Here is a 13,193-nt window from a genome sequence, read left to right as displayed (position 1 = left end):
GCTGGGCCCTTCTTTCCAATACACAGGTTTCCAGTTTCCATTACCAGTAACAAAACAAACTGCTCTTCCCCATGTCATCATCGTCAGTGACAAGCGCCATAGACATCTAGCACTTTTGTTTCTTGTATGTACCACATCTGAGAGCTGATTCATAGGCTGCACATCATTGCTTTCATCCAACCCCGAAGCAAATGCTGGCTTCACACTACCCATCCCCCAACAGAAAGAGCAATTGCAATCCCATGTTGCAAACATATTATGTGACACCCAGCAGTGCCATTTAATGAAGGAATTTGCCAATAGCTTGTTTTGCCATCTCACACATGACGAGTGAGATTAAACCTGTCAATTGTTTTAAGTCTTAGTGATAGTCTCACTTGCAAATAAATACACTAGCAATGGGAGCAATAAGAAACTTAATTTGGAATGATGATTGTTCTTATTCTGATTTCTGAGAAAAAAAGATTACCTTAATTTTTGTGACAGAATCTAATTGTTTTGTGCATATTTTAGAAGAAAATAAATCAGAAGTTAATGGTAAGACTTGATGGCTTCTTGCTCCTGTTCAGCAGATGTATTTCCTGCCCCCAAGGACCAGGCATTGAACGGACCCAACATTCTATAAGATCTATTTCTTTTTGCATACAACTTAATATTTTGCAATCATAATTTTCAGTTGGGCTGAAATCTTTACACATCTTGATTCATTCACCCCAGTGTATTAATTTTCAGTCTCTACTCACTCTAGAAAACTCTTTAATGCTTATGGTTTCAATATTGTATGTTACAATACTTCATTATATTTATGAGCCTTTGGTCCATTTTATAAATTGGTAATTGCAATTGGTAAGTGGTTTCAACAAATGTAAAAGCTGTCAGCAAAGAAATGTATTTTTTTAAATCAGATATTAGGGAAATTTTGAATATGTTTTAAACAATGGAGCTAGGTGAACAAAATTCCTCTTTGAAAAGGATATTATGTGTGGTCCAGATTAAAGGTTGATCAGCCCACATCAAATATCCAGATTAGATGTTGGGTGGGCTTTTCTACTTCAAATACATATATACAAATATATATTATGTGTACATATTATATATATATTATATAAATAAGAAATCACGTTTGGATGTACATACACACACACACACACACACACACACACATCCAAATTTTAATTGTTTTGAGTTTTTTCATGATAGGGTTTCTCTGTGTAGCCCTGGCTGTCCTGGAACTTACTCTGCAGACCAGGCTGGCCTCAAACTCAGAGATCCAACTGCTTCATATTCAGGAGTTATGGGACTAAAGGTGTGTGCCACCATAACTGGCTTAAAGAGCTACTTTTAAAAAAGATTTATTTTAATTTTTTAATTTGTGGAACAGGATGGGAACTTACTATAGAGTCCTCTGAAAGGCTCCACCAAACAGGGGATTGAAGCAGATGCTGAGACTCACGGCCAAACTTTGGGCAGAGCACAGGGAGTTTTATGGAAGAAGGGGGGGTGCGGATAGAAGGACATGGAGGAGATAAGAACCCCAGAACAAGACCAAAGGCCAGGGAGTCCTGCAGAGACTTATGCACCAACCAAGGACTCTGAAAGGAGAGGACCTAGACCCACTGCTCAGATGTAGCTATAGACAGCTCAGTCTCCATGTGGGTTTCTGAGTAAGGGAAGCAGGGGCTGTCTCTGACATGAACTCTGTTGCCTGTTCTTTGATCACTTGCCCCTGGAGATGCGGCCTTACCAAGCCACAGAGGAAGAGGATCCATGCAGTCTGATAAAACTTGATAAGCTGTAGGCAGATGGCTTGGGAGGAGAACTCCCCCTTTCAGTGGATAGGGGAAGGGCTAGGAGAAAGTGGAAGAATGTGGGACTGGGAGGAGTTGAGGGAGGGGCCTACAAATGCTATATCAAATGAATAAATTGTAAAAAAATAAAAAAAAACAAATTAAAAAGATTTGTTTATTTGTATGTGTGTGAATGTTTTGCCTGTGTGTGTGTGTATACACCATGAGCATGCCTGGTGCTCACAGAGTTCATAAGTGGGTGCCATATCCCGAAACTGGAGTTATTGATGATTGTCAAGCCCCATGTGGGTCCTGGAAATTAAACTTCGGTTCTGTGAAAGAGCCACCAGTCTCCTTAACTGACACTGCGCCAGCCCTCAATTAAAAGAAATTATGTGCAAATATATATCTGTATGGATATGAAAATATGAGTGCAGGTGCCTGCAGAGGCCAGATGTGTCTGGTCCTCTGGAGCAGTAGTACAGGCAGTTATACTTTGCTCCCTTGGAAGAAAAGCATACACTCTTATCCACTGAATTATCTCACTAGGCCTTTGTAAAGATGTTTTAATCTAGATGAACTGTGCTCACATAATTAACTATATGATCAGTGACCAAAAAGACTAATACAATCTCCTAGCACATAGCAAACAACCAAGATTGGGAGTAGATGGTAGGAATTATGTAGTAGTATCTCTGGCTAAATTTTATTTTGTAAACTTGAGAAATGTGTGTGATCCTATAAAACAGTCATTGACTTGTCTTCCAAGGCCAGCAAATGGCTTAAAAACTGACTGATAGGTTGATGGAGATCATTTGCGCCTCAGGTCTTATGCTTTGGGGTGAAGGGTAGGTATCTCCTAGGATCTCCTATTCGAGCATCTTGACCATCTTTTGACCTAATTAACATTTTTGCAAACCTTCTCGTGCATTAGGTTGCCCTACTTACTTCTGGATGATGCCATCACCACAGTATCCACTTCCATGGGTGTATACGGCAGCAGGTGATGGCTCACTCTCTTCAGTGCCCGCGATGGTAATAATCCGGTACTGGTACACACTGCCAAGTTTCAGATCCCTGGAAAGTCAAAGGAACCTGTTAGTTTAAAACAAACAGTGCCAGGAGTTGGAAGGCAGCGAATATAATACTGATGCCTTTGAGTACACTCTTTCAATCTTGCTCGTTTTTTTTAAATCAAAGGCACATTTAGTTATCCAGCAATCTGCATTACACACTACGTTAAGCTATTTTGCTAAGCACGGTGGACTACATTATAATACACACTAATAAAAACAACTTTTACCAGATGAACAATTGTGTATAGTACTAAGTGCTTGTGACCTTGACCTTTATAGCATTCCCTGTGGAAAAGCATCAGAGAGTATGGGATCATACAAAGTTTGTGAGAAAAACAGATCCTGGCAAAAGATTGGACAAGCAAAAGCAAGAAGGCCCCTGAGCATTATCTGGCCACTTCTTTACCATTAAAGCCCTGTGCAGAAACCCCTGTGAAGGAGAAAGTCTTTTCCTTCTGCTGTGTTATTAGAGACTCTTCTCCACTCATTTCTTTCCATGACTCTTAATCTTTATCTAAATAGCAGTAGCATTCATAAATTGAATCTTGCCCTGGGCTATGCACTTGCTAGATTCTCTTATTTGAGGATCAAAACAACCTTAAATGGTTACTCATATTTTTATGTTGTCTTTATAGATGATGGATCTGAAGAACAGAGATGTTAAGCCAGTTGTTTTCAATCACATGCTACTGAATAATATGGTATTTTCTGCCTCCTTTATCCCCACAATCTTGCCCAATAACCATGTGTCTTGAAGAGAGGGTTCTTTTTCTGGAATAACAATTCCGGAAGCTGGTACCTGTCAGATTTCCAACATGCCAATACTGCATCTCTCTTCTGCTTAAGACTTCCAGGGCCTGCCCAGACTTCCTCACCCAGGAACCCATTTACTGCCAATTATCCTCTAACACAAAAGAATGTTTGTGTCAATGCTATATGGCCAAATCACTGCTTATATTTCCTGATAAAATGTTTTCAAAAGAATATGGTAGTTCATCTGCATCAACTTATGTGCCAATTATTCATTTTTTATTGTAAATAATGAACCATGGAAAAAACATAAAAAGGTTAATGAGGAGATTCCAGAGTGAAAGGAGGTAGATTTTATAAACAGAAGAAAGGTGTCAGGAAATCACAAGTTGTCCTAACAATATGTTATTTCAGCTGCTGTGAAGGCTGGAGTTGTTTGGACAAGACCAAGAAGATAACAGGTGCATGGACAACAGACCTGGAAGCTCTCCTGAGACTCAGTGTAGTGACAGAGCTCATGAGCAATAGATGGCTCTTGTGAAGAACAAACTCATAATGCAAATCAAAGACATGTCATGTAATAAAAACGTGAATTTGTTTGGGCAGCAGTGAAGCAGTTACTGATGCTGGGGCAAACCAAACACCCCTGGGGAGTCTACAAGAGATCTGGTGATCCACATCCAGTGGGAGAGCACAGAAATATCTTGGGATATTGAAAAATAAATGATGGCTGCATTGCAAGCTCCCTGAGTGACATCACCAGAATACACATTTTATTAAGTCCCTATCTATGCCTTGGATAATTAATGATTCTTCCAAAAGGAGAGTAAGAAAGAGTGACAGTCTAAGAATATACATGAAGGCACAACATAAATATAGGAGTTTTATTATAAAGTCACCCAGTTCTAAAATATGGAGATGCATTAAAAGTAAGGCAATGTTTCCGAATAAAATAATAAATTTGCCTAAGGGAACATCCTGGCCACAGAGGGCTTATATTCTTTGTCTGAACAGATGTGGCATTTTTTTATGTCTCTTGGGATTTTTAAAATTTTCTATTTTTCTTTTTTATATTAATTACAGTTTATTTACTCTGTATCCCAGCTGTAGCCCCCTTCCTTATTCCTTCCCAATCCCACCCTTCCTCCCTCATCTCCTCCCATGGCCCTCTCCAAGTCCACTGATAAGGAAGGTCCTCCTCCCCTTCCATCTGACCCTAGCCTATCAGGTCTCATCAGGACTGGCTGCATTGTCTTCCTCTGTGGCCTGGTACCCTGGTAAGGCTGATCCACCCTCAGGGGGAGGAATTAAAAAGGCTGAGAAAGAAATTAGGAAAACTGCATCCTTTCCAATAGTCACAGATAACATAAAGTATCTTGGTGTGACTCTAACCAAGCAGGTGAAAGATCTGTTTGAAATAAACTTCAAGTCTCTTAAGAAAGAAATTGAAGAAGACATCAGAAGATGGAAAGATCTCTTGTGCTTATGGATAGGCAGGATTAACACAGTGAAAATGGCCATCCTGCCAAAACCAGTCTACAGATTCAATGCAATTCCTATCAAATTCCCAACAAAATTATTTACAGACCTTGAAAGAAAAATTCTCAACTTCATGTGGAAAAACAAAAAAAACCCAGAATAGCTAAAACGATCCTGTACAATAACAGATCGTCTTGAGGTATCTCCATCCCTGATCGCAAGCAATACTACAGAGCAATAGTAATAAAAACTGCATGGTACTAGCATAGAAACTGGCTGGTGGATCAATGGAACTGAATAGAAGACTTTGAAATAAACCCACCTACGGATACTTTTTCCATACAATGGTAAAAAGACAGCATCTTCAACAAATGGTGCTGGTCTAACTGGATGTCTACATGTAGAAAAATGCAAATAGATCACCATTATCATTGGCATGATTTACTCAATGTTCTTTCCCAGAAATGTCATAATAAAGCTGAATGTGTTAGCTCACATCTGTAATCCCAGTACTTGAGAGGCTGAGATGAGAAAATTTGCCACAGTTTTAAGGCTGGTCCAAGCTACATAGTGAGTGGTAGATCAGCCTGCGGAATGGACTGAGAATCTGTCTCTCTGTCTCTCTTTTTGTCTCTCTCTATGGATGTGTATGTCAACTTTATTATTTATATTGATGGGAAATATATCTCAAGTATATAGTGTAATCACACATTGAAACTTGGTTAGATTATGGCATCGTTATCTTAAGAACATAAAATACTAGAGGTGACAAGAACTTCACAAGAAGACCAACAGAGCCAACTAAACAGGACCCAGATAGGCCTGTGGTGTCTGAATCACCAACCAAGGACCATGCATGGACTGGCTCTAGGTCCTTTACATATATGTAGCCAGTGGGCAGCTCAGGCTTCATGTGAGTCCACTAGTGAGCAGAGTGGAGGCTCTCTCTGACTTGAACTCTGTTCTTTCTTTTTGATCACTTCCCTCTCACGGGACTGCCTTGCCCTGCCACAGGGGAAGAGGAAGAACTCAATCCTCATGTGACTGGATGAACTGGGGTGGGTGGGTAAAGGGGCTGCCCTATTCTCAGGAATAGGGGAGAGAGGATTGGGGAAAGAGGGTGGGAGTGGGAGTATAAGAGGGAGGGGCTACAACTGGAATGTAAAGTTAATAAACAAATAAACTAATTTTTAAAAAGAACATTAAAAAACACAGAAGATCCTTAGGTCTAAACACTTAGACATTCATTTCAAAATGAATATTTGAAATTACTAATATATAGTTAATATTATGATGGGTCACTTACAACCTATAGAAACCCACAATCAAGCCATCACAATACTGGGGGTCTTCTTTTCGAATCACAGCGTGTTTCGTTATCCCACGCCTCTGTGCAAACACAGAATGAACAATAAGGCAGTACTGTGAGAAGAATAAAAGACAGACCCTATTTACACTGTGTTAACACCTTACTTTGTTTCTTTCAGGGAACCTCTGAGCCCCTTGATTTTTCTTGATTGATATCCAACTGTTTCCATATCACAGCATTCATGTCTTACAGTGTCTCAGTAGATGGTTTCTCTTTTCAAGCTGAATATGATTTATCTAAAACTCAACCCTCTAAAAAAAAACAACTTTAATTATAGTTTCAATTTGTTTCCTACTTGCCAGACATAATATGTTATACTTTGTGCAGATAGTTTCAATTAAAAAAAAAAAAAACATCCCTTGAACAATTATTATTACACCTTTTCAGGTGAAGAGACTAGCACAGTGAAGAGAGAATAAGCTACCTGCCCACACCGTTTGCCATGGGTAGAAACTGAACCAGTTTTATGTAACCACAAACCAAGACTTCTTATTTCAGTCACAGATGATTCCAGCTGTTATGTATTGGGAAGTATAACAGACAGGAAATGAAAAGACAGCACCTGCCACGGAGAAGGGTTTATATATGATGTCTGATTGTAAAGATCAAAAAATCAAAAGATATACATTCTCTTTTATACACTATTAGCGATCCACTGTTGTGAGAAGCCAGTACTTCCTTGAACATCCATTTTTTAATCTCTGAAATAGAATATGGAGAAATGTGATACTCATGTTTTCAATCTATAGCTCCAATTTAATGAGAAATGTGTTCTGTCTTCCTGGCCTGGACTTTTATACAGGTTAGAAGCTGCCACTGCAGTTAAAATCCTGTACTAAGAATGGGTGTAGGTCAACATCTACCACCCAGACTGTCTGAGCTGGAAGATCTGATGGTGAGACCACCTAGGCTGTCTCTGGCTCAGGAAGATCCCAGACATCCTGGTCCAGCCTGGGGCTAAGAGTCAGAGGGTAATGCCCGTGCATTTCAGATACCAGCTCGGAGCCAAGAGTGGGGAAGGAAGAAAACAATCACTTTTCAGGCCTGAGAAGAAATGCCAGAGACTTCATTGAAATTCTTACAGCTCCTTTAATTAGAAGATATTTCAATTATACAGAAAAGTGTGGGGAACACAACAAATTTACACAGACTTCCTCTTCATCTTTGTCAAGTTGTTACCTTGGGCTATGTTTTATCTCTTTCTCCATTTGGTTTTTACGATTTTTATAGTTTTGTACATATCCACTGGTTTACATATCTTAATTCATAGAGATTTTAACATTATATCTATCACTGTGTAGCTTTTTCTCTATGTGCTTATTTTGAGATTATCCTCATTGGTACAAGTAGATTCTGGTCATTATTTTTCACCACCAGAAGTGTATTACTCTATAAATAAGTAACACTTTCATTGTCTATTCTCTATATAATGGGCAATCTAGGTTGATTCTTTTAATATTATTATTATTTAACATTTTTGTTTGTTATTTTCAACAATGTTGCTTTAAACAATTCTAGTCCCACTCCTGTGGACAAAGAACAAGAGTTTTCTGAAGGCGATTCACCAAACAGTAACATTATTAGGCAGGGAGTAATAAGGCAGGGAGCACTTGCATTTCTAAACCTATTACATGCTGCCAAGTTGTTCTCCCACATGGTTGCACCAATTAGCAGGCCTACCAGCAGACTTCCCTTTGCCTCAGTCTTTGCCAGCACCCAATTCTGCCAAACATTTATTTTTTTGCCAATCGGCCGGTTATTAAATTATATTTAATTATTGTATTATTTTGTTGTTGCTTCATTACTAATAAGCCTGAGTATCTTTTTATATAATTGTTGGCCTCATACGTCTCTAGCCCCATGAATTGCTTGCTCATTCTATTGCCTTTTCAAAATCAAGTTTTCTGTATTAGCGTGTTGTGTGTTTACATACACTGGATAGGAATTACTTGTAACTTACAACTTTGAAAATGTCATTTTTAAGTCCATTACTCCTGTTTACTCTGTTTATGCTGTTTTGTTGGATACTGATTTTTGTTTCCTTAATGATTTGTGTTCCAATATCATAAAATAGCTTCTCTAATATGTAAATTTTTTTTATTTAAAATTTTTTGCCTCTATGTCTATCTGTGTTGGGATATACGCATGTACGACGGCAGGTGCCTGCAGACCGCAGACGTAGGCAGCGGATCTCTGGAGCTGGAGTTACAGGTGGCTGTGAACCGCTTAGCAGCGATGCTGAGAATCAAATCTGAACCCTCTTCATAAGTGCTCTTAGCCACTGAACCATCTCTCCAGCTCTCTACTCACTTATAATTAGCAAGTAGCTTGCGGTTTGCGTATATTTACTGATGGATAACTTCACTGCATTGGTCCTATTTATTTATTATTTATTACTTATGTATTGTGGGCGTGTCTGCATGTACATGGCTGTGCATGCATGTGCTTGCTGTGGAGGCCAGAGGGCAGTTTCAGATACTCTTTCTTAATTGTGTCTCCTCCTTTGTTTTTATTATTAAACCTGGACTGGCTGTTTCATCCTGAGCAACTCTCCAGTGAACTGTTGCAACTATTTTTGCCTCTCTGTCCTCAGCACTGGGGTGATAGGAGCACACTACCATGCCTGGCTTACATGTGAATGCTGTAGATCTGAACTTCATACTTGCACAGAGAACGTTACCTACCGAACAGTTTCCCCAGCACTCAAACCTAAGTTTTCTATCATACCATCCGTAACAATCTATTTTAATTTTCATATCTTGATTTGTATTATGAATCCATTCTACATTTTGTTTTCTTCCTTCAAAAATTATTTGTTCTTTATTGAGTTATAAGGTTCTTTGTTTGTTTGTTAATGTCTAGTGGAATTTTTATTCCAATTTCATTGAATACATAGATGTATTTGAGATAAAAAGACGTCTTTCTAATTTAAAAAACCTTATTCTTGGAAAGGGGCATTGGAGCAGAGGAGGGAGGAAGGGTGGAGTTGGGAGGGAATGAGAGGGAGGGCTACAACTGGGATTCAAAGTGAATAAAATGTAAAAATAAAATAAAATAAAACGTCTTATTAAGTCACATATCTGATTATTTCATACACTTGAGCATTCTTTTATTGTAAAACAGTGTAAAGCATTTTTGAAAAAAATGGAGATGATTTTTCTCATTAGGAGTGCATTCCTAACTACACATTTCATAGGTGTCAATGCTCTAATTAATTGTAGCTCTATTTACACACATAAACATATATGCTTTCCAATTCTCTAGAGATGGTAAAAACAATTAAGGTATAATTAAAACGTGCTCAGAAGTCTTCTAAATTATTTCAATAATATGTTGATTCTGTGTTGTCACCAGAAGACCAAAGACAGCTTTGTTTATTTATTTTCTCTGATACTTCTTTTTTCAATTGCAGAAGATTGGATTCAGGGCCTAGCACATGCTAGGAAAGCATTCCCCCATCAAGCCCAGTCTCTCCCATCCTTAGCCCAGTCTCTTCCCTTACATTCCTCTCTGTCTGGAAATCAATGAGACTATGGGGAATTCTGGATTTGACTCCTTGGTTTACAAAAATTGATGCTGATGCTTTTGAATGACGTAGAGATTAAATTAAAAAAATTTTATTTGTGGTGCTGAGGAACAAATTCAGGACTTCACACATGGTAAGATGAACACTCTATATTGAACTACAATACTGGCCCCTCATATATATATATATACATACACACACACACACACACACACACACACACACACACACACGTTTTTGTATCTAGTAAATGACTCTAACTCAAAAGAGTCCGATAATTTAATTTAATAATTTGAATTACAATAGAAGATGATCTAATACTAAAATCATCTCTCATGATAGAATAATCCAACTTTTACTCACTATGTACGTTTCTAGGAGATTATGGATTTCAATACAGTACTGAATTTTCTTTTGTAATATCTACAAAATTATTGATCCTTAGTCATAAGTTTCATCATCTGAATGTTTTATAGTTTTTATTTATTTATTTGATTCTTTACATATGACCTAACAAAAATCATATGATAAAAAATAGCATAAAAATCATCTTCTATAAGATACTAATTCCATAATATTTGTTGAGGTTTGTTCTGCTATCTAATGAACAAAAATGTAAATATTTGTACTTTTAAATTTTAAAAATGCTTAACTTATCATATTATATTTAACAAAACATATATAAAGGAGCAAATGCCACTGTGTAGTTAAAAATCTTCTAGATTATCACTGTATCTTAATGTGCGTTGTAGTTTTCAGTTGAGACTAAGGATAGTTGAGTGATCTCTCCAAAATCAAGAAGACAATAATTTAAAAGTAAGATCTGAACCAAAGAGTTGGGTTCCATATACATACATTGTTCATATATTCTAACTTGATCATATATTCTAGCTGATTTCTTGGTTATGCACTGACTGACAAAAAAGTTCAGGACATAACATTTGAAGAGAGCTCATGCTCCCATTATGATTCTAAAGGGCTTTAGGGATATGTAACACAGAATAACATATATTTCATATTTTATACAGATACGTATAAGGAATCAAATTTAACCTTTATGTGTGTCTTGGGGAAGTGATATTTTTACGTTGTTGGTATTTGAACACAGAGCCTTCTGCCTGTTAGGCATCTGTTCTACCACTGCACTTCATTCCCAGTCCTCTAACACACCTTTACAGTGGGGGTTGATGTTTTCGTGGAATTAAGAAATGATAATATATTATCACAGTTTACTGATTCTTTTGTTTGATAACTAATTCTTATTACATTACTTAATATTCAATATAAATTAGTGTTATGTAAAAGAATTACTTTAAAAATGAAATCTCTGATCATAATCTGTGAGGTAAACATCATTACGTCTATCTTTTTAATGTATAAAGCATACAATTTACTATAAGACCATAAACTTACAATACAATTTAATTTTTAATGTTTATGAGCCTGTAACAGTCTGGCTAGCTAGTGCCATTCTTTTAAAAATCCTGAACAAATATATTTGTATCATCTCACTAGTTTACCTGCTCATCTGCCCACATGGCATTCGTTTAGCCATCATAGGATTCTCTCAGTCCTGGGAGACAAAGTGAGTAAACTGTGGTGCTGTTGCTCGCTGGGTGGTGATGGCACATGCCTTTACACCAGTACAAAGGAGGCAAGGGAAGGAGAACCTCTGTGAGTTCCAGGTCAGCCTCGTTTATACAGCAAGTTCCAGCTCAGTCAGGGCTGAACAGAGAAACCCTGTCTCAAAAACCCAAGCCAAACCCATCTACAGAAAAAAAAAGGCACTGTCATAAGATGTTTCTTAGAAGGGAAAGTATTAAAACAGACACATTTAGCCTCATATAAAAAGCATAGACACGACTGAGGAAGGTTACTATTGCCTGGGTTGGGGAGGAGACCATCCTAGATGAGCTCTCTCATGAGTAAAGCTCACATGACTGCAGAAAGGTCAGAAGGCAACTCAAAAAAAAAAGGAGAGATTTGTGGAGCTTGTGTCCATCCCTTCCAGGTCTTTCTATATCCCCCTTCTTTCATAAGATTCCCTGTCCAAAGTCTGGCTATGAGTCTCAGCATCTCCTTTGATACCCTGTGGGTAGAGTCTTTCAGAGACCCTCTGTGATAAGCTCCTGTCCTGTTCCCCATTTTCTCTCTCTTCCAAAGTCTATCCCGTTTGCCTTTAAAATCTGGAACCAGTGGTCTTTTCTAAGAGTGATATTCCAACCAAGGATCATTCCTGGAGATAACCTAGAATCCCTGCACAGATGTAGCCCATGACAGCTCAGTGTCTAAGTAGGTTCCCTAGTAATGGGAACAGGGACTATCTCTGACCTGAACTCAGTGGCTGGCTCTTTGATCAAAACAAGAAAACTAACCAACCAAACCAAACTTCCAAGAGACTTGCCCTTCCTGGCAATGACTTGATGACATTTGCCTTTGGTAGCAGAACAGCAGCTGGCCTGCGGAGAGAACAAATGTCTATTGGATAGATGATGTAGGTCTACCACTATAGTAGGTATTTGTATATCTTTTTTTATTTGAAGAGGGCTAAAACTTCTGCTAGCATGCCATACCTTAGGGGTCACCTTGAAGCATGAGTAGTCTGTCCAAAGGATGCCTTTCTTAACACGCAAGACAGTAAAGTTACACATACTCAAGGTCTTCATGTGTCGTTGTCATAAAGTATTCAATTCCAGTGTGAGTTTCACCATGAAGTATTAAAGGTAAGTTCCATTTCTACTTTAGGTTGGGAGATGTTTTGATTTAACTTGTTTTAGTGAGGTTGGTGATGGGGTGGTTGTTAAAGATTTTGCACAAAGTAGTACTCTTTGAAAGGAGTATCTTAAAAAGCTGGTCAACAAAACTGACCTGGATCAACAGGGAAGATATGCAGCCATGATTCTTTCATTATCTCTGCTGTGATTTTGGACAAGTCAGTTCTCTCTATTCAGTTTGTCCTTGTTCAATTAAAAACATGGAGTTTAGGAAGGATGAGTAAAACAAACTAAAGATACTGTCATTGACTTCAAATAATTCAAAGAGAAACATGGGTGATAAGCTAAGGTAAATACAGTTGAAATACAAGGTGCAGCTTGAATATTGCAAATGCATCGCAAGATCCAACCGTGGCTGTGAAGAGTAAGAGGTTTCTATAGGCTGCTTCTTCTTCTTCTTCTTCTTCTTCTTCTTCTTCTTCTTCTTCTTCT

At 38.0% G+C, this 13,193-nt stretch overlaps 1 protein-coding gene across 1 annotated transcript in view; it reads right to left on the bottom strand.

Annotated features, from left to right (window-relative positions):
• Pappa (pappalysin 1) overlaps nucleotides 1–13,193 on the bottom strand; it is a 266,143-nt gene that overhangs the window by 124,279 nt on the left and 128,671 nt on the right. The window contains exon 9 of the mRNA XM_055611618.1: nucleotides 2,736–2,864. Within this exon, the coding sequence (XP_055467593.1) occupies nucleotides 2,736–2,864 (129 nt within the window). The remainder of the gene's footprint in view (nucleotides 1–2,735; nucleotides 2,865–13,193) is intronic.

Source organism: Psammomys obesus, unplaced genomic scaffold (genome assembly GCF_907164565.1).
Source record: "Psammomys obesus unplaced genomic scaffold, mPsaObe1.curated_primary_1811, whole genome shotgun sequence".
Lineage (NCBI taxonomy): Eukaryota > Metazoa > Chordata > Mammalia > Rodentia > Muridae > Psammomys > Psammomys obesus.
Note: the sequence above shows the minus strand (reverse complement) of the source record. Positions and strands in the feature narration are given on the sequence as shown.